Source organism: Syngnathus scovelli, chromosome 9 (genome assembly GCF_024217435.2).
Source record: "Syngnathus scovelli strain Florida chromosome 9, RoL_Ssco_1.2, whole genome shotgun sequence".
NCBI classification, from domain to species: domain Eukaryota; kingdom Metazoa; phylum Chordata; class Actinopteri; order Syngnathiformes; family Syngnathidae; genus Syngnathus; species Syngnathus scovelli.
Window position 1 is genome coordinate 1,778,376 of NC_090855.1, and position 24,391 is coordinate 1,802,766.

Consider the following 24,391-nt stretch of genomic DNA (forward strand, 5'->3'; position numbering starts at 1 on the left):
TTCCAGCTTTCTGTCTTTGTGATTTAAAAAATAATAATTTCGCAGTCTATGCGCTCACTGGATCGTCCGCCAGTCCAGCGAGTGGCGCTGTAACGTAAGAGGTGAACCGGAAACTCGGCTGCTACAACGCTATCAACGATAAACGTGATGGAAGTTTCTGAATTTGACGAATTCATAGACGACTGGTTTATCGAATCTTTGAAAACGTAAGTCACCGAGAAGGTTTGGTTGTCAACCTTTAAAGGCTAATTGTTTTTTTACCTTAAGAAAGCACTGCGAGGATATACGAATAAGTCGGCGTGCAAATGTTAACACGAGGGCTTCGGCGAGGCTTAATTTCGATTGTTTTTACAGCTTGAATTCCACTCAAATTTGTTCTAAATTTGTTCTTATGAATATTTCATCTCGTACGTCTCTTATAGCGTCATCTCATACTTTAAATAAACTTATTTCATATTTCGACTTGTTTCTGTCATTGATAATATTCTAAGTTGCTATTTGAATTATTTACTGTCTTAAGTGTCTCTTATTTACTGTCTTAAGTGTCTCGTCATAACTATATTTTTTTTAATTCGTGGTAAAATGGTGAAATAGCTCACTTTTTAAAATATTTCTTATGGAAGCTGTAAGGTCAAAGGTCATGATTCTGTCTTGCCTATGTTGTGCAGATACAGAGACCTTCATGTGTATCAGCTGGAGTTTCCCACCCGAGTCATAGAGTGGACTTCAGGGAAAAGTGAGTAAATCCATTTACTTAAGACTTCTTGGCCGTTGTTAGAAAAAAAGAAATGGACTGGACATACGGCCCCGGCGGGCCTGGGAACCACCACCCAAATCCCGGCAATTACCCCGCCGGCGGAAACATGCCGAGCAGCTATGGGTACGAAATGTCCTCCAATTATCTTCCCCCTGGATTTCCTTGCGCTTTCCCACCTCCGCAACATCCTCCTATGGGTTACTTCCCCACCGGTCCCCCTCCGCTTCCGACGTATCCGCCAGCGGTCCCGACTTTTAACTGGAATCCTCCACAAAATGACTTCCAGCCACCCAGTGAGTTTCTTCCTGAGGCTCCTGTTGATGAAAAAGCGCTCCAGAGGAAGCAAGATGAGCAATGGCTGAGTCATTTTTTACAAAGAAGATCTAGAGAGATGAAGGAAGACGCTCGAACGCCGAAGTCACGATCTCATCCAGAATTCGGAGCCGTCTTGCGTGATGCCGCCGCTCTGGCTTCCCACTTGTCCGACTCCTGCCGAAACCTCACTGACAAGCTGCAGGAGGACAACGTCGCTTGGTCTGCTGCCTACGGAGACGCTTTACGACTAAAACAGGACCTCCAGGATAAACTGGCGAGTCTGGCGGACGGGCTTGAAGCGAAAAAGCGGCACGTGGCCCGGGTGCGAGAGCGGCGGTTGAAAAGCAAGCAAAAAGCAGAGATGTTGCGAGCCGAGCGGGAGGCGCGACGAGCCGAGAAGGAGAGCGTTGTGGACAAATGGCGGCTGCGACAAATCCACCAAGCGGAGGAGGAGAAGAAGGAGCGCGAGTTGAAGCTGGCGGCAGACTCGGTCCTGTGCGAGGTCCGCAAGAAGCAGAGCGACATCAAGCGCATGCAGGACATCTTGCGCTCGCTGGAGAAGCTACGGCGCCTTCGCAAGGACGCCGCCACCCGCAGAGGGGTGAATACCGGCGAGGATGAGGACACGGCCTTCCAGCGCCAACTGGACGGGCTGCGGCGCGTCATCAAGGCCAGGACGAATATCTACACAACGGAGGAAAAGGCGCTGACGGTGATGCTGGACAGCGTGCAAGAGGAAGAGCGGCGAGCGCTCAAGAAGGAAAGGGAGAGGCGGCAAAAGCACAAAATGGACGCCATGCTGTTCGGCGAGGAGAAGCCCGTCGACCCCGCCCTGCGGCCGTACGCCGAGTACTACGCCCAGGCGGAGTCCTCGCTGCATGCTTTGCTTCACATACGCCGACAGTGGGACATCTTCCTGGTGCCCGATGATCATTGTGACGGGACCACTGTCCCGCCGGGATGGATCCTGCCCCAGTTGCCGTCCAGCTCGGCCTGGGCCGTCGCTCTGGTGGACTGAAAACAACCAATTTGTGTTTCTTTTTTTTTTTTGCTTTTTAATTGCCTTTTTGTGACTTAATCACAGAACTCAAGAGTGAATATTTGTACTGGTAATGGTCTGGAAAAAAAATCATTTTGTAGCAAACATGTCATTTTAATAAATAATGAATTGGATTTAATCCAAAACAAGTCATCGTTTCAAATTGATAGTGTGTATCATGAAGAAAAAAAAAATGAGATCCAGATTTGGTCTGCACTCTTCAAAGGTAAACAAACGTTAGCTGCTAGTTTTGCACAAGCTCCACGCTTAAAATTCAAATATAACTGCTTATTTTTATTTGTCTACAGCCATCTGTGTGGCAGGTTACAACAAATCCACCAAAAATCAAATTTTGGAGCTCAGTTTGCCTCGAAAACTCTTTGCTGAAGAAAACAAGGTAAATACACGAATCATAAATGCAGGCTGAGTGGTGTGGGTGAATTTTTTTTTTTATTGGTGTGTTTGCATGCATGATGCATTCAGGGTCTCTGTGCCGAACGGGATTTCAAAGTGCTCCACGGTGGATTTTCTCCAGGTCCTGTCAGCGTTCTCAAACATATCCCAGGAACCAGGTGAGCGTGACGCTCCAATGTAAACATTTCCTGTCTCGTGTAAAAGGCTCGACAGTTTTGCGCATTTTATTTTGAAAGGCTGACTGTGACTAACGACGGGCTGACCTCTGACCTGCACGTCTGGAACCTTGGGGGCGATGACAGCGGTACATCCCCTGTGATGTCATCAAAACTATAATCCCAGTTAGCATGAATTAGCCGTTAGCTGACGTTTTGATGTTAGATGTCATAACAAAGGTGGCGAGCTTCCCGGATTCCAAGGAAAGCTCGGGTGGCGTCAAGATGGCGGCTCGGCTCCGGCCGCAACCGGAAGTTCTTCACGGGTGTCGGGGCAACGACATTAGGCTGACCCAGCTCACCACAGGACAGACGCTCTACCAGCTCGGTAATCCTAAATAAATATTTACGCAAATTTTCACTGATTTAATTCCTACTTTTGTCCAAACAGCGTCAGCTTGCGAAGAGCATGTGACCAGTTTGCACTTTTTAAGCGACGCCGTCTTCTTGGCTGCCTGCGCCAACGGCGACGTTCTCACCGTGGACACGCGGACGTCGGCGCCTCCTCAGCTGGCACCTGCTCCTCCATCGAATGATTCTGACGTGTGGTGGGCGGACGTGGCCGGATTCGGGCTGGTCCGCGTGTCGTCATCCGGGCGGGCGGCGGTGGCGGACCTAAGGGACCCGGGGGCCGTTGTGCGGCGGGCTCAGCTAGCGGTAGGCACGTTGCGTGGCGGTTCGGATGACGTCAACGTGTCGTGGGCGCCGGCGTTGGATGACATCATCGCTGTGTCAGGTTAGTTCGAGACATTCTTTGGATTTAAGGTAAATCATTTTATTTATTACATTTAAATTGAGCCTGAGACATTCTTCGGATTTAAGATATGTATTTTAATTTTTAAATAATTTAATTTATTACATTTAAATTTGATTTTTTTAATTTATTTGATTATTTTCAGGTTTCGGCAGCTCGGTCCAAATCTACGACACGTCCTCGTGGGGAGCAGATGGCCGTGACGCCCGTCCGCTTTTCGAGCATCGCGGCCACGCCGTGTGTTCTCCGCAATCGTCCAGTCAAGCTGAAGGTGGCGCTGTTGCCGTCACTCATCACATTTGGCATCCCAAAGAGCGCAGGACGCTGGTGTCCGCCGCTGACGACACATCGCTGCACGTGTGGGACTGGATCAGCCAATCGCAATCCAGGTAACCGCTGCTTTTTGTCATTTGGCTGTCGAAGCCATGTGAGTGGTTGGTGGAGCCACACCATTTATCTTTGCACAAAAACTGGACTTTAATAAAAAAAGAAATAGTGCAATCCAAAGTGAAATAACTCAAACAAGCAACATTGACGTTTTACATTTTTTCTTTTTTAAACAAGCAGAGACGTGCCCTAGTACAGCTTCTCACTTGTACAAAAATTAATACACGCTAGTGATCATCATTAATCTCATTTTACATTCTGATTAAGCCCTTTTTTTCTCGCTAGACATCTTAAAAGAACATGAAACACACAAAACAAAATCAGCCTTTTTTTTTCTCTTTTGTTGAAGCTCCAAAACCGCCTCCTTGCGGCTTTTGGAGGGGAAGGACAATGAAATTTCATTGGTGCAGCATTTAGGAAGCGCGCCAGCAGTTAGTGTGTCAACAAGACATCTCACAAAATAATGCTCGACATAAAAGCCCTCGATTATAACTGGTTTTGAATTGTTAGTAAGATGGACGGCCAACAAAACAAAGTCTTTTTAGAAATTCAACATGGGAGTCATATGAATGCCCAAGGATCACCAAGGTGCACCTCATCACTGGATTTGTTTGAAACAAATATTACATGAAGAATACCAAAAAGAAAAAAAACAAAATCCCTTTCTTTAGCAGCTTTTATACGTCACTAGTTTGAAGTGTGAGCCATGTTCTGAAAATAGTTGTAGTTATTTTGCCACTGTACTGTTTTTTCCAAGAATAAATGTTTTAAAATAGTTTTTTTTCTTAGAGCATCACTTGTGTGTGGGGAAAAGCTTTTTTTTTTTTTTGTGTAAAATGTTATAATCTTGACAATATTTAGTCATAGAGTAGAGTAATAGTGTTACAAAAATAAAGCAGATTTTATTAGATTTTTTTAATTTTTTAGAATTTCTAAAGAAAAAAGTTCATCGAAAGTATCAAGTCTGATTCATTCCCACAAGGGAAGACATTTGAGTTTTTTTAATTTAAGAAAAAACAAATTTAATTTTCAATTGTAATCTTAACTGTAAATTTTATTCAAGACTAGTGTATTTTTTTTCTAAGATTTGTTTGATTTTAACAAGTTGCAACTTCACAAAAATACCTTTTTTTTTATAAATGTTCTCATGAGAATAAACAAATCTTACTTTTTCTAGAAATGACTCGTACTCTTACAAAAGTAAAGGCTCTTAAGAAAAAAAATCCTAAACTCAGATTACAGTTAATTCTAATTTCTCTCTCTGAAAAATCTAGTTTGATTTTTCTTTTCCTGGTGGCGCCCTAATCCGACCAACAAGTAAAAAAAATCCACATCTGACCACAATCCTGTACATTAGCTTGTTTGTTGAACCATTACGTAGCCACAAATGGACAAGCTTTCGTGCTTATTGCTTTAACAAAATGCCAACAGATATCAATTGTATAGCCATGGCAACTGTCGCCAAGACGACATTCCGCAAGCACCAAATTGCTGATTTTTTTTTTTTTTTTTTTTTTGCGCTTGGTCTGAGTGGAGAGGCGTTTAGTGTGTTGTACGAGGCACAAAGGTGATTACGAGTGTAGGCACGTGCGTGGTCGCCACTTGAGTTTTCGGAAGCATCCACTTGGTGACACCCCAAATAGAAAAAAAGAAAAAAAAAATCAGCTTTTGTCTCTAAAGACATCTAGAAATATATAATTCTCCAAAATTAGCAAAATGTGAATAAGTACAACTGCTTTTACAATTATGCAAGAACGAACTTATGGGAAAATTGCCTGAATACATTTTTGTCTTAACTTTGCTCCCTTCAAAAAGAAAGTAAAAGTAACCTTTTACTTTTCAACATTCCACTTTTTTCCCTGAATTTTCTCAATAATGGCCCCAAAAAAATGCCGTGTTTTGGAAATGAAAGGCCTTTTAAACTAGTTTGACTTTTAGCTCCGCCTCCTGGTTTTGGCGGACGTCAGTGCGTGGCGTTTAAGAGTCTCAGTTCAAAAAACGGTGCCAGCGCGGGCGGGGCCCCGCCCCCATCAGTCGCTGCTGTCGTCGTCATCGTCGTCGTCGTCCGAGATGTCGCGGAAGTTCCCGGTGCGTCCGCCGACCGAGTCGGAGCGCCCGCCGGCCATCAGCTCGCTGTAGCAGAACTGGCAGACGCGCACGGGTTTGGACGACTGGCTGGGCAGCAGGTACTTCTTCTCCGAGCAGGGCCCGCACACCACAAAGCCGCACTTGCGGCAGTGGTGGCGGCGGCTGACGGGCGTGAACTTGACCTTCTGGCAGCGCATGCAGACGGCCGCCTCCGAGTCGGGCACCCAGACGGCGGCGTGCTCGCCGGCCGGCGCCTTGCCGCTCTTCTGGAGCAGCTCCTGGACGCACTTGCTGATGTGGTTCATCCACTCGGACTTCTCGGTGGCGGTGGCGGCGTAGACGGCGAAGGACTTGGTGGGCGTCTTGATGAGCCAGCCGTTGCGCAGCTCGCCCTCGTCGGGCACCGTGTCGATGGTGACGCTCTCTAACGGGATGATGTGCTGCTTGTTGTACTTTTTCTTCTGCAGCACGATGTTGCCGTAGACCAGGATGTCGTTGAAGAGGAAGAACTGGCGCGCCTTGGGCTTCTTGCGGCACAGCTTGGTGAGGACGCCCTCGCCGATCAGGACGCGGCCCGGGATGGCCAGGGGCTGGCCTGCCGCCCCGAAGCAGCCCTCCACGACCGAGATGCGCTTGGAGTTGGCCTCGCTGTTGGCCAGGCGGTCAACCATCTTGGCCCGCCCTGCGCCCGCAAAGCAAACGTAAGGTTACACCACATCACGCAAACCAGTTGAGACGTCATTTAGACTAAAGTAGTGTTTTGCCGCCATCTTGAAGTGAGCTAAAGAACTTTATTTGGACAAGTGAAATACTTGTTTATTACGTTGAAATGAATTGTGACGTCATTTAGACCAAAGTAGTGCTTTGCCGCCATTTTGAAGTGAGCTAAATAACTTTATTTGGACAAGTGAAATACTTGTGACTTGTATAAACCTTTTTTTTTTTAATGGGGGATTGGTAACACGCAGTCATTGGCATTCCACACAAGGCCCATTCACAACAGCGCTATGCTAATGAGCTTGTGCAGCCACCCTTAGTGACGTGCACATTAATAAGCTGGAGCGGTTGCCTCACAGGAGTCAACCACGCTAATTAGCCACGCTCGCCTTTCTCAAAACTTCAAAATGTTCCTACGGGCCTACTGATCATAACAAACATGAAACATAAGCCTGTTTGGTTGACGCGAGAAGCGGCGTGCTAGCAAAGGCGCGAATAGCCATCTGAGGTGTCAACAGACGCCACCGCTAAAGGATGAGAATAATTAGCGGCTCTGAAGGGACCTCGCGAGCAACCTTCAGAAGGCTTGTCGACGAGCCTTTCTGCAACTTTGGCCGCTTGGCGCCAAAGCACTGTGGTCGGGAGATAACGCAGCGAGCTAACCAAATTGGTTTAAAGAGGAACAAAGGGACGGATTATTGGGTTTTTTGTGTTACTTTATCATCGCCGCTGTTGTAATTAATGTCTTTGACGTTACTTTTGCGTCTTTATAGATGACATGGAACATTTTAAGCAGCTCGCCGCTATGTTGTTAGTCGTTTGAATTTCGTTAATGAGTAGCAGTAAGTCACATCAATGGCGCAACTGGGAGAGTATTTTGCCAAGCGGGATTATCCAAATAAACAAATGATAACGCAAGAGATTATCCTTCAAACTCATCAAAATTGGAAATTCTTTGCTGTCAGCGCCAAACTTTTTAAAAGTTATTTCGACGAGTACATAACTCGACTGATTCATGTCGGTTGAAGGCGTGTTCTTTTCTGTCCTAGCCGCAAGCATTTAAAAAAAAAAATTAATTCACGTCAAGTTGCAACACAAATCAACAACCGAGTCGTCTGATTGGCCGACGCACGTCCCGACGTGTCTTTGGATTATCTCGGGGCTGAAATCCAACCTGGTTTCTCACAACACACAGGTCAATTTATTAGGTACACTGAGCAAAGACAGCCGTCGATTTAATTCGGTTTGCCAGCCGTTAGTTAAGACTGTGGCTTAAGAGTTGCATTGCGTTAGCGTTACCACGGCAACAGCAAGTTCCAGTTCACGTACGGCGGACAACGTCCGACGGGCGCCTTGTAATCTGCAGCCATTTATACACACGCTGACATATTGGATTATGATTACACAAGACTGTGCTGGAAGGGAAAAAGGGAGTGGAGGACGTTTTGGATAATCGGGTAGATCATTGACGAGGGCCTCGCCCTGCTCACCTGCGGTTACATATTCAAATCGTGCGTGTGTGTGTACCTACACATTTTTACAAATATTTACCACGTTTATTGCGGATTCGTCCGCGGAAAAAGCAAAGCTGTAAAATGACCACAGAGTTCCTCAAAAGCACAAGGACATTTTTTTTTTCTCTCTCCTGGCTTTTATCGGTAGCATTGAAAAGGATTAAGCTTTTTAAAAGCCTTTTAACAGCCATATAAGAAAGACAGTCATAAAACGACCTGTCATGAGTCTTGACGTAGAATGTAGCGTTTAAGGAAGTGGCGCGATGGAGGTGAGTCAATCTGGGGGATTACGCTGCTTAATATTTCTTAACCATCAGACAAAATGTAAATTTAAGTGAAGATGACATCATGCATTGGGTTTTTATTACCATTTTCAAGCAAAAATTATTTAATTTATCCATCTCTCAATTGGACTAGACTTCATTTAATGATTAATGCTGTTTTGTTGACACCAGGATGGATTGCGTTACTCTAGTTCAACAAAATCCTGGACTTTATTCTGTTGATAACAAACCCGATGAAGCTTTTCCGAGTTTTGCCCCGCTATGTCGAACTGTCATCCTAACTTTACTTTAATTGGAGCAAATGGTGACTAATATAAGCGATCGGAGAGGACGTGTCGAGCATAAAGCTCTTTGTAAGACGCATATTTGTGGATGCTAAGTAGCTTAGCAGACCCAGCCTGCGTGCCAGACTCCTTGGGGGGAGGTACAACTTTTTTTTTTTTTTTTTTAATTCCAATGCAACTTGCTGAGCCGCAACTTCCCTTTTGAAACAGGAAGACGACTCAGCAGGAGTCTGGATCACAACTTTCGCTCCTCTTCAAAACCATTGTCGTTTTGTTAAACAATTAAGCACAGAATATTCTGGAGAGGAAATTGTTTGACGTTCACAAATGAAGGTCAACTGGTTACCATATAAACAGCAGGGCACTTATAAACAATAGGCATGTTTCCAGCTATTGTCAGAAGGGCTAATTAATTAATCAAATATAAATCAACATAGTAGAATGCAGCTTTCAAGTAGAGAAGGCTTCCATTTGGGGCGGGGCTTAATTTCAGCCGGTTGTCAGGTTTGTTTGTTTAATTATTTAAACAATAAATAATAATAAATAACAAAAGAAAGGACTTATATTTACAAGAAACTTGGTTAGTACATGCAAACTCAATAGAGAAATCCTAGATTCGAACCCCGAACCTCAGAAATAGGATGCACACGTGCTAATCACTAAGCACCATATTGGCCTCAATTGAAAAGGGTCACTTCCAAATCGGTGTTTCCCCTGTAAGAACTGTAAAATAACACTTAACGCAAATTTGGAAATTTTAAACTGACAAATTTGTTAAATCTAAAACTTAGTTTGACGCTCAAGTTCGACCAACTGTTGCTACCGTTAGCCTAGCCTCACTGGCCAGCGCAGCTTCGACATAAAGTTAGCTTTTCGCCTCGATTGCACTTTAGTTGACTTTTTTGTTTGTTTTTTACTTTTAACCTTTCGACCAGAAACTGCAAGTAATTTATCTTTTTTTTTTTTCCAGGAAGGTTGTCGAGCTTGCACACGGCGCTACTTGAGCTCCGTTAAGAGAAGTCAAAGCTAATCGGCTAAGCTAGTAAACATTACCGACACAACACCCAAGTAACTTTTTGACAGTAAGTACTTACCAAACTCTATATTTCTCTCCCTCTGTCTCCTTTTTATTCGATGACTATTTAAACGTGACGTGTGTGTCCGACGAAGCGGGTGGAACTACGGATCCCATCCAAGAAGTGTCCGTTAAAAAGGAGCCGAGCAGCCGCAAACGCAACACCGCAAGCCGCCGCCTGCTTGGGAGATGAGGGGGGAAAAAACAACAACATGGCAGCCGAGCAACGCGGTGCCTTCAGGGACACTCGAGGGTCGGAAATCAGAACGCTTTTGATCAGCCGGGTTCAAGTGACAGTCGGAAAGTTGATTTGTCATTTCAACGACTGCAAAGGGGAAATTCACTTAACCTGATGTTGCGCGGAACAAAATGTTGAGTTGTGTGGGTTTTGAAAAATATTTGTTGTTGCTAATTTCCAATTCGACTCCTGTCCGATTTCTCCACCGACTCCTAACCATCCCAAATTCATTTATTTCAGTCAGCTTCAATGTGTTGCCATGCAACGGAAACCTGCCGAAGGCCTTCAGAATCCCGACTACTGCCGTCGAAACAACTCCAACATATTATTGATAATTGTATTAATTTCATTATAGATTCACCACTCTGTCCTTTCATATTGCTATATCTTAATATGTGCACCAAAAGATTGATTTGCAGGGGAAGAAGATGCCAGACCAGATTAAAAATGTATTTTCAGGGCACATTTTTCCCCAAAATAAAATAAATAAATAAAAATCAGGTTAGGATGAGGCAGCATCTCCCATAATCCATCCCCCCCTTCGGTTTGCCTGCTTTCTTGCTCGGACACACGCACGTCCAAACAAAGATGACATCACTGCACACTCAAACGTGACTCAGAGGCCAGCCAGCGGACCGCGAGCTCGCCCCCACGCGCACGCATACACCCATCTGTCCAATCCCCCAACCTCCTCCCCTCCCCAAGGCCGCCCAGGGACTCACCCAGCTGGGGTGATGATGATGAGGATGACGAAGGCCTGCAGACAACAAGCAAAGCATGTCACAGTCACAGTGAATTAACGCCACGCTCTCGGGTGGCGTGCGGGGATCGAACGGCGGCTCGTGCCACGCAAGCCGCTGTGTCATCATCGCATAAAGTGCACCGATATGAAGTATGTCCAATCACACATTGAACGACACCTGCAAAGTAAAGTTTGTGTTCTTCAAAGCGTTATAATTGATCTTGTGTTTTGGCAGAACTGCAGCGACTGGGGACGCACACACAGAGAATGGCGTAATCTCGTGTTTCCCTTGTGTGCGAGTGAGTAATCCTTAATCCGGGAGTCACGGCGGCAACCCGACCAGTGAGCTCCCGAGTGAGGTAATGCAGATTAAAGCGTTGTGTCAGCAGATGAAGATGAAGATTCAACTTTCACTTCGAAATCTACACACGCTCGTGTCCATGTCGATGACATCATCTTTCGTAGTGTTGACAAACTTTTGAAATGCATGGCTGCTCCTTTAAAGTAGCAATTTTTTTTTTTGGGCAGTTCATAACTGCTTTATGCTAATTTCTGTTAGCCTGTCTATGGTGTTCCCATTGTATGTTAGCATTAAGTTAAATTTGCGTGAACATTTTGGTCTGTAAATACACAGATTCTAACACACACACACAAATATATTCCCTTATATTGATTATTTTGATTTATGACTATTATATTCCCCCCCCCAAAAAAAAATAGGGCTTCATATACAGATATGACCTATAAAATTACAATTTTACTGCACGTGAGAGGATGTTAAAAAAATCTTTGTGTTTTTCTTCCAGGTTTAAAATAATCTGTTTTAATCTAAATAAGATAAAAATGTCTTCTTTCCCATAACGTTATGCACGCTGATAATTCATTAACGTGCTTCCGTAATGGCTCTCGCTCGATAAGTGTTTTTTCTGACTGTCGGTGGAATTCTTTCCATGTACCTGAATAAACAACTTAATGCATTTTAATGGACTTGCAGGACTGTCAACATAATGGAAAGAATGGACATTGGACGAGCGGTGGTGTGGTGGTGGTGGAGGAGGAAGGGGGGCTTCGCTGTCATCATCCTCACAGTCAGCCAATGGAGGGAGCAGGAAGAGAGAGACCCTTATAAAGCTGAGCGGACCATCGGCATCATCATCCTCCTCCTCCTGGTCCTTTTACAAAGATGCCGCGATGGACGTGAGCTGATGAGTGGGCTTTCTTTCTTTTTTTGGGAAGGAGGGAGGGGGGAGTGGAGGGGAGCAGGAGCCGCCACGTGCGTGCATGGGTGCGTGCAAGGCTGGAGTGGGGGGGCAAGATGTGTGAAGATTCCTGTGGCTTCCTCAAAGTGACACTCAAAGTAAGTCCTGCATCATTTCTGAGGTTTTCTCGGGGCTGTTTTTGGGGGGTTGAGCATTTTTTGGTGATTGATTTGTAGAATTGCACTTTAGGACTACTTGCAAATCTGTTATGGTAATATATCTTTTTTAATTTGCTCGGTAAAGTCAAATATATATATTTATTTCTCGTTCGGAAAGCTCTCGCAACCACGTCAACAATGTCCTTGAGGAAGGTTTTCATTCTTCATTGCTCATGCCGATGTGGAGGCAGTGTTAAAGTGCTTTGTTTACCTTGAAGGTAGAAAAGTGCCGTACAAGTAAAAGGCCATTTTTTTTATGAGACTTATAAAAAGATAAAAATAATAGTCAATAAATTTTGAGTAAAAAAAAAATGAATTTGGTAAGTCATTTAAAACATAGAATGTGTAGTTGCAATGTAAATTAAATCAAAACTGATTCAAAATTAAATAGAAACTAACATATTCATTTTAATAGTCATAAAAACAATGCCATGTGTCGATGCCAGTAATTTTTGTAATACACGATTGGGTGTCATTGCAAACAGCCACTTGCAAGAGGGTGTGTACACATATGCAACCTGTTCCAATCGACTTATCGATCGATCAAAGGTTTTGAAATAATTCCACTTGGTCTTATTTTTATATATATTTTATATATATTTATATCTGAGAAAACCAGGCATTTAGATAGGGGTGTGTAGACTTTTTATATGCCCTGTAAATATAGCTAAAGTACATTTGTGCATGTAAACATAGTTTACATAGCTTGCATCTATTTGCACTGGCACTCCGGGGAAGATGATTAGCTAGATATGAGCGAGCCTTCTGCATGAGCAGCCACATGGACTCGGGGACCGCGTGTGTGTGTGTGTGTGTGGGTGGGTGTGTGTGTGTGTGTGTGTATTTGGCCGCTGGTGAAAATGAATGTGAAACTGAGAGATAAGCAATGACAGTGTGGGTCCAGGAGGCGGTGGGAGGGTTGTCGTCTCGTTGCGACACTTTGGAAGATCTACTGTAAACAAGAACGAGATGATTGTGGTACAGTGACAACGTGTCATCACATCGCACACGTGTAGAAAATGATACACAGGGGGGTCAAAGGTGACGATGACAGAGCTTCAGGGGCTGATTTTTTTTTTTTTTTTTTATGTTTGTGAGGATTAAAAGACGGCCCAGTTTGATGGCTTGTGTTTACTACTACGGCCGTCCGCTTGGATTATGATGTCAGTGTCCATCCATCCATCAAGCCGGCCGGCCGGCCGGCCTGCTCCGGTCTCACGTGAGCCAACAGAGCCGGCTTATTTACTCATATAAAGTCACATGACGTGATTACAGATGGAGCCGAGATCTAGAGTAAAATATGTTTTTTTTTTTTTTTTTTTTTTTTACATGACATTAATTAATTAATTTATTTAATTCCATCCATCCATTTTTTTCTGCCTGATTTCTCTCAAAAATCTTCTTAAATTAGTATTTTTTTAATATAAAATTAATTTATTTATTTTTAATTTATTTCCATCCATCCATTTTTTTTCTGCCTGATTTCTGTCAAAAATCTTCTTAAATTAGTTTTTTTTTATATGAAATTAATTGATTTATTAATTTATTTCCATCCATGCATTTTTGTCTGCCTGATTTCTCTCAAAAATCTTCTTAAATTCGTATTTTTTTTTATATATATATAAAATTAATTTATTTATTATTAATTTATTTCCATCCATGCATTTTTTTTCTGCCTGATTTCTCTCAAAAATCTTCTTAAATTAGTATTTTTTTTATATATATATATAAAATTAACTTATTATTAATTTATTTCCATCCATGCATTTTTTTTCTGCCTGATTTCTCTCAAATATTCTCGAAAATCTTCTTAAATGTGTATTTTCGGAAGTCTTTTACACTTTACAGCATGAAGTCAAAATTTGATCTTCATTTTAAAGCTATCCAAAATTAATTTCGAGTATTGGCCATGAAAAAGAAAGTGCAAGAGCTCACTCATTCTTGCTTACATAAACTACTTTGTATTCGATTGTGAATACGATTCTTTTATGAATGGATTTTTCCTGGAGCCAGCGATCCAAAGGCGAAGGTCGTTGCAGTAAAGCTCATTCTTTTCAGCCTCTCAATGACCTTGCACGTATTTTGCTCGGAGAAATAGCGCAAATGTTTACAGCGAAGGAATAAATTAAAAAAAGAAAATCTGTTTAACCACCCATGAGTAATCCCTTAACCTTAAAACCTTAGCTTGTTAATAAACGCTAGTATTTTCCAAGTCACATTCAAGGCTAGCAAGAGCTAGCTACTGCTAATCCTCAACCTCGTTTTCCTTTCAGGTGCTAATGTGAGCGTCCGGCGCCGGGATTGATTGCGCAATGATCGACCCCGTCGAGCCGAGCGTGCCGGACGGCGCGGAGGAGTCGCCGTGCACCGTGTGCTGCTGCACGCAGACCAACAAAATCCTCATGGTGGTCTTCATGGCGCTGCTGATCTTGGCCATCGTCTTTGGTAACCTTCTGACCTTGGCGGTGGTGTTAGGCACCAAGCACTTCCGCACGCCGCAGGGTTACCTGAAGGCCTCGCTAGCCGCGGCCGATTTAGCGGTGGGCGTCTTCGTGGTGCCGCTATCCGTCTACGCCGAACTCCAACTCATGGCCGGCGATTCCGCGCCCGAGTGGACCGCGTCCAACTCTCGCTCGATGAGCGTCCACCCTTGCGCCGTGATGGGACCCATCTTCGCCGGCTGCACGTTGGTGTCCATCACCACCATCTTCTTAATGACCATCGAGCGGAGCATCGCCGTGCTGAGGCCGCTGCATAAGGACTCGGTGATCACTCGTAAACGGACCAGCATCCTTATCGCCTTTTCCTGGCTGGGGAGCTTCTTCCTCGCCGTGTCGCCGTTGCTCTTCAGTCGCGAGATCGTCCTGGAGTACAACACCTGCAGCCGCATGTGCAACTACGCCTTGGGAACCATCGGCGAGTTCCCGTCGCAGGCCTGGAACATCTTATTGCTCTTCCCGGCTTTCGATTTCACCCTGCTGGGCGGGACGGTGGCCATCAACATCATCTCGTTGTCCAGCATCCGTCAGCACTCTAAACGCAGGAAGCACCTAGCCGAAACGGAGTGCCAGAAAGCTAGCAAGCCCACCTTCTCCGACATCAAAGCGGCTAAGACCATCGGGACGCTGACGGTGGCCTTCACCGCTTCCTTCACCCCCATTGCTGTTTTTGTGGTGGGCAACGTTCTGGGCAACGAGTGGTGCAACTTCTCCTTCTTCGCCTTTTGGATTTTAGCCAGCAACAGCTGCTGCAACGTGATCATCTACAGCGTGCGTGATCATAAGTTCCGGCTGTGTGTGCAGAAGTTGCTCTTGAGGGACGCCAACAAAAGCTCGAGACGGACTTGAGTTTTCTTCTTCATTTTTTTGGTCAAGTATGAATGTCACGTGGACTGCTAAAGTGACATCTTGACGTCACATCAAACGAGATTCCAGTTAAGACTCTGGATTTTTCGTTGTGGTCAAAGGTCATTGATGATGGTCCGGGTTGGGTAGTCTAACCTAAACTTGTTAATGGGTCTGTGCAATCAGTTATTTGGTAAAATTGTTAAGAGTGTTGATTAATTGTTTTAATGGAGGACGAAACCTAAACTTAACCATCTTTATTACGAGCCCTACTAACCTAGTTACCACCTCCAACTTCAACCTACCACTAACTCCCATTCCCCATCCTTCCTTGCATCCTCCTTCCTTGCTAACCCCGAAGAAGGCTCGTTTTGTTCTCTGTGAAGCTGTACTTGAAGTGCGTGAAACGGTTTTGTCATCTGAGCTGAATAATATTAAAAAAAAACGTGTTACAGACCACTGGTCACTTCGTGAACTTGATAAAACCGAGAGAAATATTTCAACCGCATTTGTTCGAGTCGTTCTGAGCGAGTTGCAATTTGGCGCATCTCGCAAAAGCCATCAAGAGCGTTAATATTAGCATGAACGATAAAGGGTTCATGAAAAAACGAGTTTATTATTTACCGGCGGAAAATCCACTCGAGCCAGGTGCGCTATATTGACGAGAAGATGGGAGATGAATAGAAATGATGCGTCAAAAGCTTTTAGGCAGCTGGTACGACTTTCCGGACAACAAAATGCTAGCGGGAGAAACAAACTAATGTCTTTTAGGACTAATGAGCTCTCGTCTCAGCTTTCGCCCTCAAATCGAACATGTGGGGCCCTTTTTTTTTTATCTTACTGGCTTATGGGCTGCTTTGTGCAAGCTGTAAAAAAAAAAAAAAAAAAAAAACACCTTCATTCCCTTGTGAGATGTTGCACTTTTTTACGTGTTACTTAAATCATGAAAGATTAACGTCATGAAAGATGCACGGCAACACGTGCGAGCCGAGCGTTATGTAAGCGAGCGTGACAGCCAAAGCGAAGGCGCCGTTCTTTTTAAAGTAGAAAAGTCCAAATCATGTTTATCTATCGTTTGTTTTTTTTTGCATGGGGGGGGCAGAAATCAGAACCATGTGGATATAAAAAGTCTACACACCCCTGTTAAAATGCAACATTTTCTTAACCAAAACATGAGACCAAGATCATTTCAAAACTGTTGGAGTTGCACAAGTGTGCACACCCTCTGAGTTCAAGTATAATCAGCCATTTTCTCACATTTATTTATTTTTTGTCTAGAAGAAGCTGTCCATTTCTTTAGGTCTACTTTTTGTATGTGATCCTGCTCAGAAGTCTCTTAAAAAAAGCCTTTGAGGGCCTTCAGTAGGTTTTCTTCCAGGAACGCAGGTAAAGCTGGATGGCGAGTAGGGGGTTTCTTTTCTGCAGGCTCGGATGGAAGATGTCAAAGTCCGCCTTCCTCACCCTCTGCAGGAAGTCCTCCAGCACCACCTGGATGGAACCAACACCAGAGCCACAGGTGATGAGGAGGTAAAACTACCCGACCAATCGCGTCGCTCGGTCTCCTTGAAATCTGATGAATTATCTTTTTATTTTTCTTGCAGTCTGGGATCTTTTTTTGATGCTTGAGACGGCAGTTGCTCAGGCCTGCAATTATTCCCAATTAATTTTTTAATAGGTCGAGAAGGGACGCCGAGCTAGCTTCCTAACGTAGCCATGCAAAAAATAACCACGATGGGGGGAATCCACTGTGGCGTGAAAAATCATATGCTCGTTGCAAGCCAAGCGGGTAAGGCTCAAAATACATATATTTTAAGTTGGCTAAGCAGCCCCACTGATAACACAGCCAGGAGCGCTCATGAGCCTATTAGTTGCCGTGAGAGGACTTACCATGTGGAGGAAAGCCGGCGTCGCAGCTGCCGGGACGCTGGGGCGGAACGAACGCGCCTGGAGGGGGGTGTAGACAAAAGCAAAAAATAAAACACAAGTGGCTGTATGTGTGCGTGTGATTGCAGAAGCAGAAACAGCATGCAGCCATTAGTGTGACCTTCACACTGACATGCTTGCTCTAAGGTAGATTAATTAATAAAAAAATATAAAAAATTAAAATAAATAATATAATCGAGCCTATTTGTTATTTTTACAAATTGTTTTTTCCCTGTTCAACTGATTCTTGTAAATAAACCTCGTTTTGTCTCCTGTAATGTCCTGGGTGGCCACAAGAGGGCGCCAAATTAACTACAAGCTTATCATTTGTGTACTGACGTGTTCCAGATGAACGTGAGCTTGACTGGCGACGTCGTACACCACGTCCCGGATGTTCTGCTCCCGGCTGCCGCGGATAAAGTCCTCCTGAGAAGCCCTGTGCTACAAATAGACGAAGATCAAACTCCTGGCGTGGAGAAGTCAAGCCAAGAAGCTTACCAAAATGCAGATGTCCATGGGTAAGTAAACTCTACGCCGGACGCTGTGATGAGGGGTGGCCCTCAAACACGTCACGATGCCGTGAGCCTTGCCCACGTGACTCGCCGCGTGATCTGCGTGGACGTCCTTTATACCTGCCGCAAGAGACATTTGCACAAATGATGTCTTTTTTTTTAATGTTCTTGTAAGACCTTCTTACCTAGAGACTCGAGCAGCAGGTACAAGAGTGAAGACTGCGTGTTCTCGGCGTAGGACTCCAGCTCCTGAAGGTTGCGGTAGCCTCTGTCATCCAGATCCTTTTCCTGAAACGAAACGATTTATTCCAATCCATCCTGTTCGTCCCAAAACAGAAGATCTAAGTAGCTTTACTCTTTCTGCTATCATCCTTGTCAGCCATCTTTTGGTCAGGTTATGCTTCTTCACGGCCTGCAAAATATATATATATATATATATTAAAAATATATATTTTTAAAACAGAATGATAGCCAATAAAATTTTCAAATGATTTTTCTAATTACCTTCCACAGCTCGATGCTGACTGGCTGCTTTGGTGGTTTGTCTCTGTAGATTTCTTCGATCGTCGTCTTCCAGAACTCCATTCGCATCAGACCGAGAGACTTCTGAGAGACGGAGTCCTTCACCTGTGCTAGTTCTACATTGAAGGCTCGCAAAGCCAAGGCGGAGCGTCGTGCCGCTTCTGGCAGCAGGAGGGAGCACACAAAGCCCTCATAGTCCCTGGACCTGTTAAAAAAAATGATTTCAGATCGATAAATAGAATTCCGTGACAGTATCAGGTATCAATTATGGGTTCTCTACTTTCTTTAGTACAAATTGCTCCAGAATTGGGAGATGAGTCAACTCCAACCTTGACTTATCCAAGCAGAGAACGGAACCCACCTGACTAATTCTAAGCAGAACCTCTCATGGTGCTGAACGTCCGCAGTAGCGCTTGCCGCGGCTCTAACACTCCGAATTTCCGCCGCCCGCCGAGCGCACGCGCTGACCGGGGACGTCTTGCGTTGAACGGTGAAGAACAGCGAAGGTTTCACGCACGACACTGCGTGATTTATACAACTGATGCTCGCTGCCATGTTTTTACCCTTCAATTTCCTACTTTTTTTTCTTCTCTGGATGGTTTTGGTGGATGGTGGACACCATCGTGATCTCAATACCGCCATCTATGGTGAGCCTGTGTAACGTCATGCGTATAACGAAAATCAACATTATTAATAATGTTGATACCTTAAAACCTGATGTGCCCACCTTGACCACCAGGTGTCAGTATAATGTAAAAAAAAAATGAATTTTTGTTCTATCCCGTGTTATTTTGTTGGCACCATACAAATGCTTTTATTTTGTAAGTCGTTTAACGGAAACAATAAATTTATTTTGAAAGGCACGACCGGATACCGAGGAAGTTAACTTTCATGTCTACTTTCCAAGTGTACGCGACAAAAAAGTGGCCATGCGGCGTGACATGAGGAAAAAAAGTCACCTGACACTTTAATCAACAAGAGGAGCTCCTCATGGCACCCAGACAAATATCTGGAAGACTTTTATGGCTGTTTTTATGTCTTTGTTGCCGGCTGTGGACGAGCCGAAGTCCCGGTGACGGGTGAGTGTGTGGAGCAAACGACTAGGGATGCTAATTAGTTAGCTGCCCAGTAACCAGCATATGGAAACTTTTACTCTATTTCTTTCCAAATAACAAATTTGATATAAACTAATACTGTTCTTTAGAGTACTTAAAAAAAATAATATTCCCTGACTTTTAGTTTTTTTTTTATTTCTCGACAGTCACCTACTTCCTCATTTTTATAATCAGTTTAATTTGGTCGACAGCTCCTCTGTGTATAATTTTAATAATGTTTTAATTAGTTTCTATACATTTGCACTATATCTACGTCATATCTGATGACTATGCAAAGTATTTTATTTAAAAAAAACTATGTTTATACCATATTTACATTTTCAATATCCGATCACGTGACCCTAACTTCTGCCTTTCCACGTAAAAATAATTGAAAATCACCAGGCAAAGATCTAAAATGATATTTAGTTAATTTCCACTTAAATGGAAGAACTGAAAATATTTCTTGCCACCTTGCCTTCCCTCTTCAGAGTATGGGCGTTGGATGACACCCCAGTGCCCCACATGAGCATCCTGCAGCCCAACCCGGACGACCTGGGTCCTCCTCGCCAAACACGCTTCAGAGACTGTCAGGCCATCGTGCACGGCAATCTCACACACGAGAACATACGTCCCAGCAACCACAGCGGTCTACCGGTAGCCGAGTCCAGGCTGGTCGCGTACCAACTGCCTGGCCGTTTTGGGACCGGTAAATCACCACATTATTATCTTTTGTTTTTTAACTTTATTTATTGTTGTGAGTTTGTTTTCTACCTCAGCCCATTTTACTGTCGTCCACGACCCACTGAGGACCCTGTCGGTGCTGGAGCCAGGTCGGCCGGGCGGCTGCGCCAATCGCACTTTGTCTACGGTGGAGGCCACGTCCCAGGCCCTTGGCTGTCTGTACGCCCAGAACGGCGGCTTCTTCGACACACATACAGGCCAGTGTCTGGGCAACGTGGTGAGTGACGGCAGGATGGTGCAGGACAGCGGCGGCGTGCAGAACGCCCAGTTTGGCATTAGGAGGGACGGCACCCTGGTGTTTGGGTAAGAGATGGAAAATAATCAAATTGTAATTTTTTTTCACTCAATATTGTGCTTCTCTGTAGGTATCTGTCCGAGGAAGAGGTTTTGGATGAATCCAATCCCTTTGTTCAGTTGGTGAGCGGAGTCATGTGGCTGCTGAGAAACGGCGAGGTGTACGTTAACTCCAGTCTGAAGGCTGAATGCAAGGGGACGCAGGAGACCGGTACTGACGACCTCGTGCTTCGATATGGTCATAGCGTTCCGTCATGAATAACCTCGGAAGCGTTTTGTGCGCTTTTGACAGGCTCGTTGCAGTATTTCAGCGACGTTATTTCGGCCAGGACAGTGTTGGGTCACGACGCCGAGGGCAGGGTTGTCTTGGTGCAGGTAGACGGACAGACGGGAGAAAGAGGGTGAGAGATTTGGAAGAAAAAAAAAAAGAATTCCACATAAAATCTTGTAGCTTTATGTCAATGTCTTGACAGAATGAACCTTTGGGAGATGGCTGACTTTCTCAAAGAAAATGGAGTCATCAACGCCATCAATATGGATGGCGGCGGGTCGTCCACTTTTGTGTCCAATGGCATCTTGGCTAGCTACCCGTCTGACAAATGGTAGATTGCGCCTCGTAAGCAGAAATCACCTCTCGCTGCAGATTAAAACGATTCTCCCGCCCTCAGCAAGGCAGACACAAGGTGGCGCTGCGCTCGGGCAGTCTCCACCGTCCTGTGCGTCCACCCGCGACGTTGCCAGCCGGCGGACTGCGGCGGACACGGCATATGCGAGGACGGAGTTTGTCGCTGCCAGGAAGACTGGCAGGGCGCCGGCTGCGAGTCGGCGGTGTGTCAACCGCCATTTTGCGGTCCCCACGGGGTCTGCGCCGCCGGTAAGCATTTCGGACCTCCTCACCTTTTAGCTTAGATGCTTCATTTGCACATCATGTTGCAGGTCGTTGCGTCTGTGATGCCGGATGGAGAGGCAAGAACTGCAGTCAAGGTAGCTAGCAAGAGGCGCTAACACAAACTCAGATGTGTCATTGAAATATTCTGTTGCTTTTTTTCTCAGAATGTTTGGCAGGTTTCTACGGCAACGGCTGCAATCAGACTTGCATCTGCATGAACGGCGGCTCGTGCCATCACGTCCACGGAGGCTGCAGCTGCATGCCGGGATTCTCCGGAGCTACCTGTGAAGAAGGTACGGGAGATGGAGCGCCGCCACAGAAAGGCTCAGCACCAAATTGCTCTTCGTAAATATCTCAGAAGTGTGTGTTGAGTTGTTATCTTTTGTCATTTCAGGTGGACGCTCAAAGGACAAAGAGCAGGAGCGAGAAACTTATCTGACAGAGTAAGTTCACAAATAGATCTGTTTTTGTTACACAACTTTCAATTTGGTTTTTAGGAAGTAATTATGACTTTTCATATAATGGCACCTTTTTTATCCAGCAACTTTTTGCAGAGAGAAAACAAATCCTGAAAATGCACTTTTTAGAAATATTTTTTTTTATTTTCAGGGCAACCTGGTTGACGCTCACGATCATCTTGAGCATTCTGATGTTGCTCAGCCTGCTGGCTGTGGTGGTCCTGCTGCGCAGGCCCTCACGGGTGAGTCGCACGCATGCCAACTACACCTACCTGCCGCTCACCACCTTCGACGGAGAAGTTTCCAACGGCCGCACGGCTGACAAATGTGATCGGGATTGCTCAAACTCACTGGAAATAATTTAGGCCATGAAGAAGAGACACTTGACTTTCAAACGCTGGAAAAGGTGAGTTCCGTGAAGTCTTGGCACACTTGACAGACATTCCACACACGCATATTTGTTTAATTATAACTTAAAGTATGATAATTGAATGTACTTTATTTGAATTTTTATTTTTGGAGATTGTGGTAATTCTCAGGGATACATTCTGCTGCCAGTCAGCTGGAATCACAGTACAAATCATTTTGATAGAATATTAAAATGTCAATGAAGAATGTATAGAATTATTGGGAATTTATATTTATAGTACTATATCAATATTTGTTGAGACTATCCAACAAATGAATAAAAGACTTATTTTTCTGTCTGGTGTCTTGTCAACTTCTGTTGGCTTGCGAAAAAGCCTTGAGGATGTAATTCCCTTGTCAACCTGGTAGAGGGCGACAAAGACTCACGAACAGCAAACAGAGTTTTTTTTCTCCATTTCCCTTGTTTGTTTTTTCATTTGTTAAACGTGTTTTCAAGTCTGAATAATTTGTATATATAAATAAAACTAGAAAATTAAGAAATTAAGAAAATAAAGAAGTTGATAATCTGAGAGAAAACAAAATAAATCGTTATAAAATACAATATGCAAAACATAAATCCCCAAAAAACTGAAAACTTAATTACAATATTTTGTAATTAATACGTGGTATTAAAAGAATTTTAAAAACACATTTTACATGACTTGATGCATTGTTGTTGCCGAGAAAAGAAGTTGACTTTGTGACTTGGAGGACTTTGCCACTGTTTTGAACTCAATCTGATGCAATACTATGCAGGAAGAGTGTGTGATTTGCTCCCCTGGGTGTGTACACATATTTGTGGCCCAACACTCCACCCAACTTAGGAAACAACATGTAAATATGTCGTGACAATTACATGGAATTGTGTGAAGAATTCAAAAGAAAGGCAAGGCAAAAATGTGACTGTCAGCTCAGAGGTCAGTGTGTCTCGTTCACATTCCCCTCAGCGTGTTGACGATAAAAAGTGCGGGAAGGGCATGACCCTGTCGGCGCGTCCGTCATGCATGAGGTCACCACAGCAGAAAAAAAAAAAGATAAAAAACATGTCTATATTTGAATGCACAAAAAATTAAGATTATTTAAACATTACAAAATTAACCTTTTTAAATAATTAAACATAAGGACATACATTAATATATAAAAAAATGCACCAGCGATTATTTGTACAAATGAAATTTAAGAAAATCTAAATAAAATAATTTTTAAAAAAATGAGTAAAATAAAAGGAAGGCTTTTAATTGCTGTAGAAGAACATGAAATTAACTACTGCAGTGAGTAATCAAAGACTCAATGAAATGTGAGATTCTTGGGAACACAACATGAAACATTGCATCATGACACCAGTTGCTTTTTCCATACTGTACATCTTGTCCCATTTCCCAATAGAGCATACGTAGACAAAAAAAAAAAAAAATAGTAGGGTATTGACCTGTGCGTGGACCCAAGTGCAGTTGTGCAACTCGCAGGAAAACACACTTATGTAAAGACAAGCCCACCCAACTCCACATATGGAGGAGGCTCCTTATTATTGTTTTGCTGGAACACTGACACACTGAACATTTTGTCCACCCCCATTCCTTGAAACTAAATTCTGCTGGAATTCTGCTTTCACAAAGTGGAGACAATTGTGAACAGTTTCAAATAGCAGCCATAAATGTTTAAAAAGAGGTTAGAATGATTAAAGATTAACCCCGTTGGAAAGTTTTGGAAGGTTCTCGTAGAGTTGATGTCATGCAGAAGCCATCAAGGACGTTCTTATCAGTGTTGTGATGTCCTCAAATGGACAGGTAAGACCTGCTTGCGCACAAATGGAAAAACGGCAGGCCAGACAAGCAGGTCTTATCTCATGTGTGTTTTTCCAATCTTAATCTATGGTTTTGTTTTGGTCAGGTTGATTTGAATCAAGCAAGGACCGATTCATATGACCGGACCAATTTGGTTGAGGAATTCAGCCACTTAGAAT

General features: G+C 44.0%; 5 protein-coding genes across 9 annotated transcripts; 3 read left to right on the top strand and 2 right to left on the bottom strand.

The window, feature by feature from the left end:
• The first annotated feature begins 64 nt into the window (after positions 1–64).
• On the top strand, positions 65–5,507 carry wdr73 (WD repeat domain 73). Of its 2 annotated transcripts, XM_049729495.2 has the most exons (8): positions 65–206; positions 669–736; positions 2,420–2,508; positions 2,595–2,683; positions 2,762–2,829; positions 2,907–3,068; positions 3,132–3,476; positions 3,640–5,507. In XM_049729495.2, the coding sequence occupies exons 1-8, from the start codon at positions 148–150 to the stop codon at positions 3,885–3,887; spliced, it is 1,128 nt and encodes a 375-aa protein (XP_049585452.1). In that variant the 5' UTR covers positions 65–147; the 3' UTR covers positions 3,888–5,507. The 2 variants fall into 2 exon arrangements, with proteins under 2 accessions (XP_049585452.1, XP_049585451.1); XM_049729494.1 differs by lacking the exons at positions 2,420–2,508; positions 2,595–2,683; positions 2,762–2,829; ... (1 more) ...; positions 3,132–3,476; positions 3,640–5,507 and having other exon boundaries at positions 99–206; positions 669–2,260.
• plekhf2 (pleckstrin homology domain containing, family F (with FYVE domain) member 2) lies at positions 4,026–10,029 on the bottom strand. Its single transcript, XM_049729502.2, has 2 exons — positions 9,863–10,029; positions 4,026–6,651 (listed from the first exon to the last, which is right to left on the bottom strand). Exon 2 carries the CDS (start codon positions 6,638–6,640, stop codon positions 5,912–5,914), a length of 729 nt encoding a protein of 242 aa, XP_049585459.1. The 5' UTR covers positions 6,641–6,651; positions 9,863–10,029; the 3' UTR covers positions 4,026–5,911.
• Positions 10,030–10,087: 58 nt separating this feature from the next.
• On the top strand, positions 10,088–16,041 carry LOC125974734 (beta-2 adrenergic receptor). Of its 4 annotated transcripts, none has more exons than XM_049729498.2 (4): positions 10,088–10,973; positions 11,059–11,182; positions 11,818–13,533; positions 14,514–16,041. In XM_049729498.2, exon 4 carries the CDS (start codon positions 14,553–14,555, stop codon positions 15,585–15,587), a length of 1,035 nt encoding a protein of 344 aa, XP_049585455.1. In that variant the 5' UTR covers positions 10,088–10,973; positions 11,059–11,182; positions 11,818–13,533; positions 14,514–14,552; the 3' UTR covers positions 15,588–16,041. The 4 variants fall into 4 exon arrangements, with proteins under 4 accessions (XP_049585455.1, XP_049585454.1, XP_049585457.1 ...); XM_049729497.2 differs by having other exon boundaries at positions 11,818–13,459; XM_049729500.2 differs by having other exon boundaries at positions 11,818–12,180.
• A 779-nt stretch (positions 16,042–16,820) lies between these two features.
• Positions 16,821–19,146, bottom strand: ndufaf6 (NADH:ubiquinone oxidoreductase complex assembly factor 6). The gene is made up of 8 exons (XM_049729496.2): positions 18,903–19,146; positions 18,524–18,746; positions 18,375–18,431; positions 18,205–18,307; positions 18,006–18,139; positions 17,847–17,948; positions 17,472–17,528; positions 16,821–17,072 (listed from the first exon to the last, which is right to left on the bottom strand). The coding sequence occupies exons 1-8, from the start codon at positions 19,094–19,096 to the stop codon at positions 16,944–16,946; spliced, it is 999 nt and encodes a 332-aa protein (XP_049585453.1). The 5' UTR covers positions 19,097–19,146; the 3' UTR covers positions 16,821–16,943.
• Positions 19,147–19,383: 237 nt separating this feature from the next.
• nagpa (N-acetylglucosamine-1-phosphodiester alpha-N-acetylglucosaminidase) lies at positions 19,384–22,723 on the top strand. The gene is made up of 11 exons (XM_049729493.2): positions 19,384–19,620; positions 20,127–20,344; positions 20,415–20,682; positions 20,745–20,884; positions 20,966–21,074; positions 21,147–21,275; positions 21,342–21,547; positions 21,610–21,657; positions 21,727–21,855; positions 21,957–22,005; positions 22,172–22,723. The coding sequence occupies exons 1-11, from the start codon at positions 19,532–19,534 to the stop codon at positions 22,383–22,385; spliced, it is 1,599 nt and encodes a 532-aa protein (XP_049585450.1). The 5' UTR covers positions 19,384–19,531; the 3' UTR covers positions 22,386–22,723.
• The last annotated feature ends 1,668 nt before the right edge of the window (positions 22,724–24,391 follow it).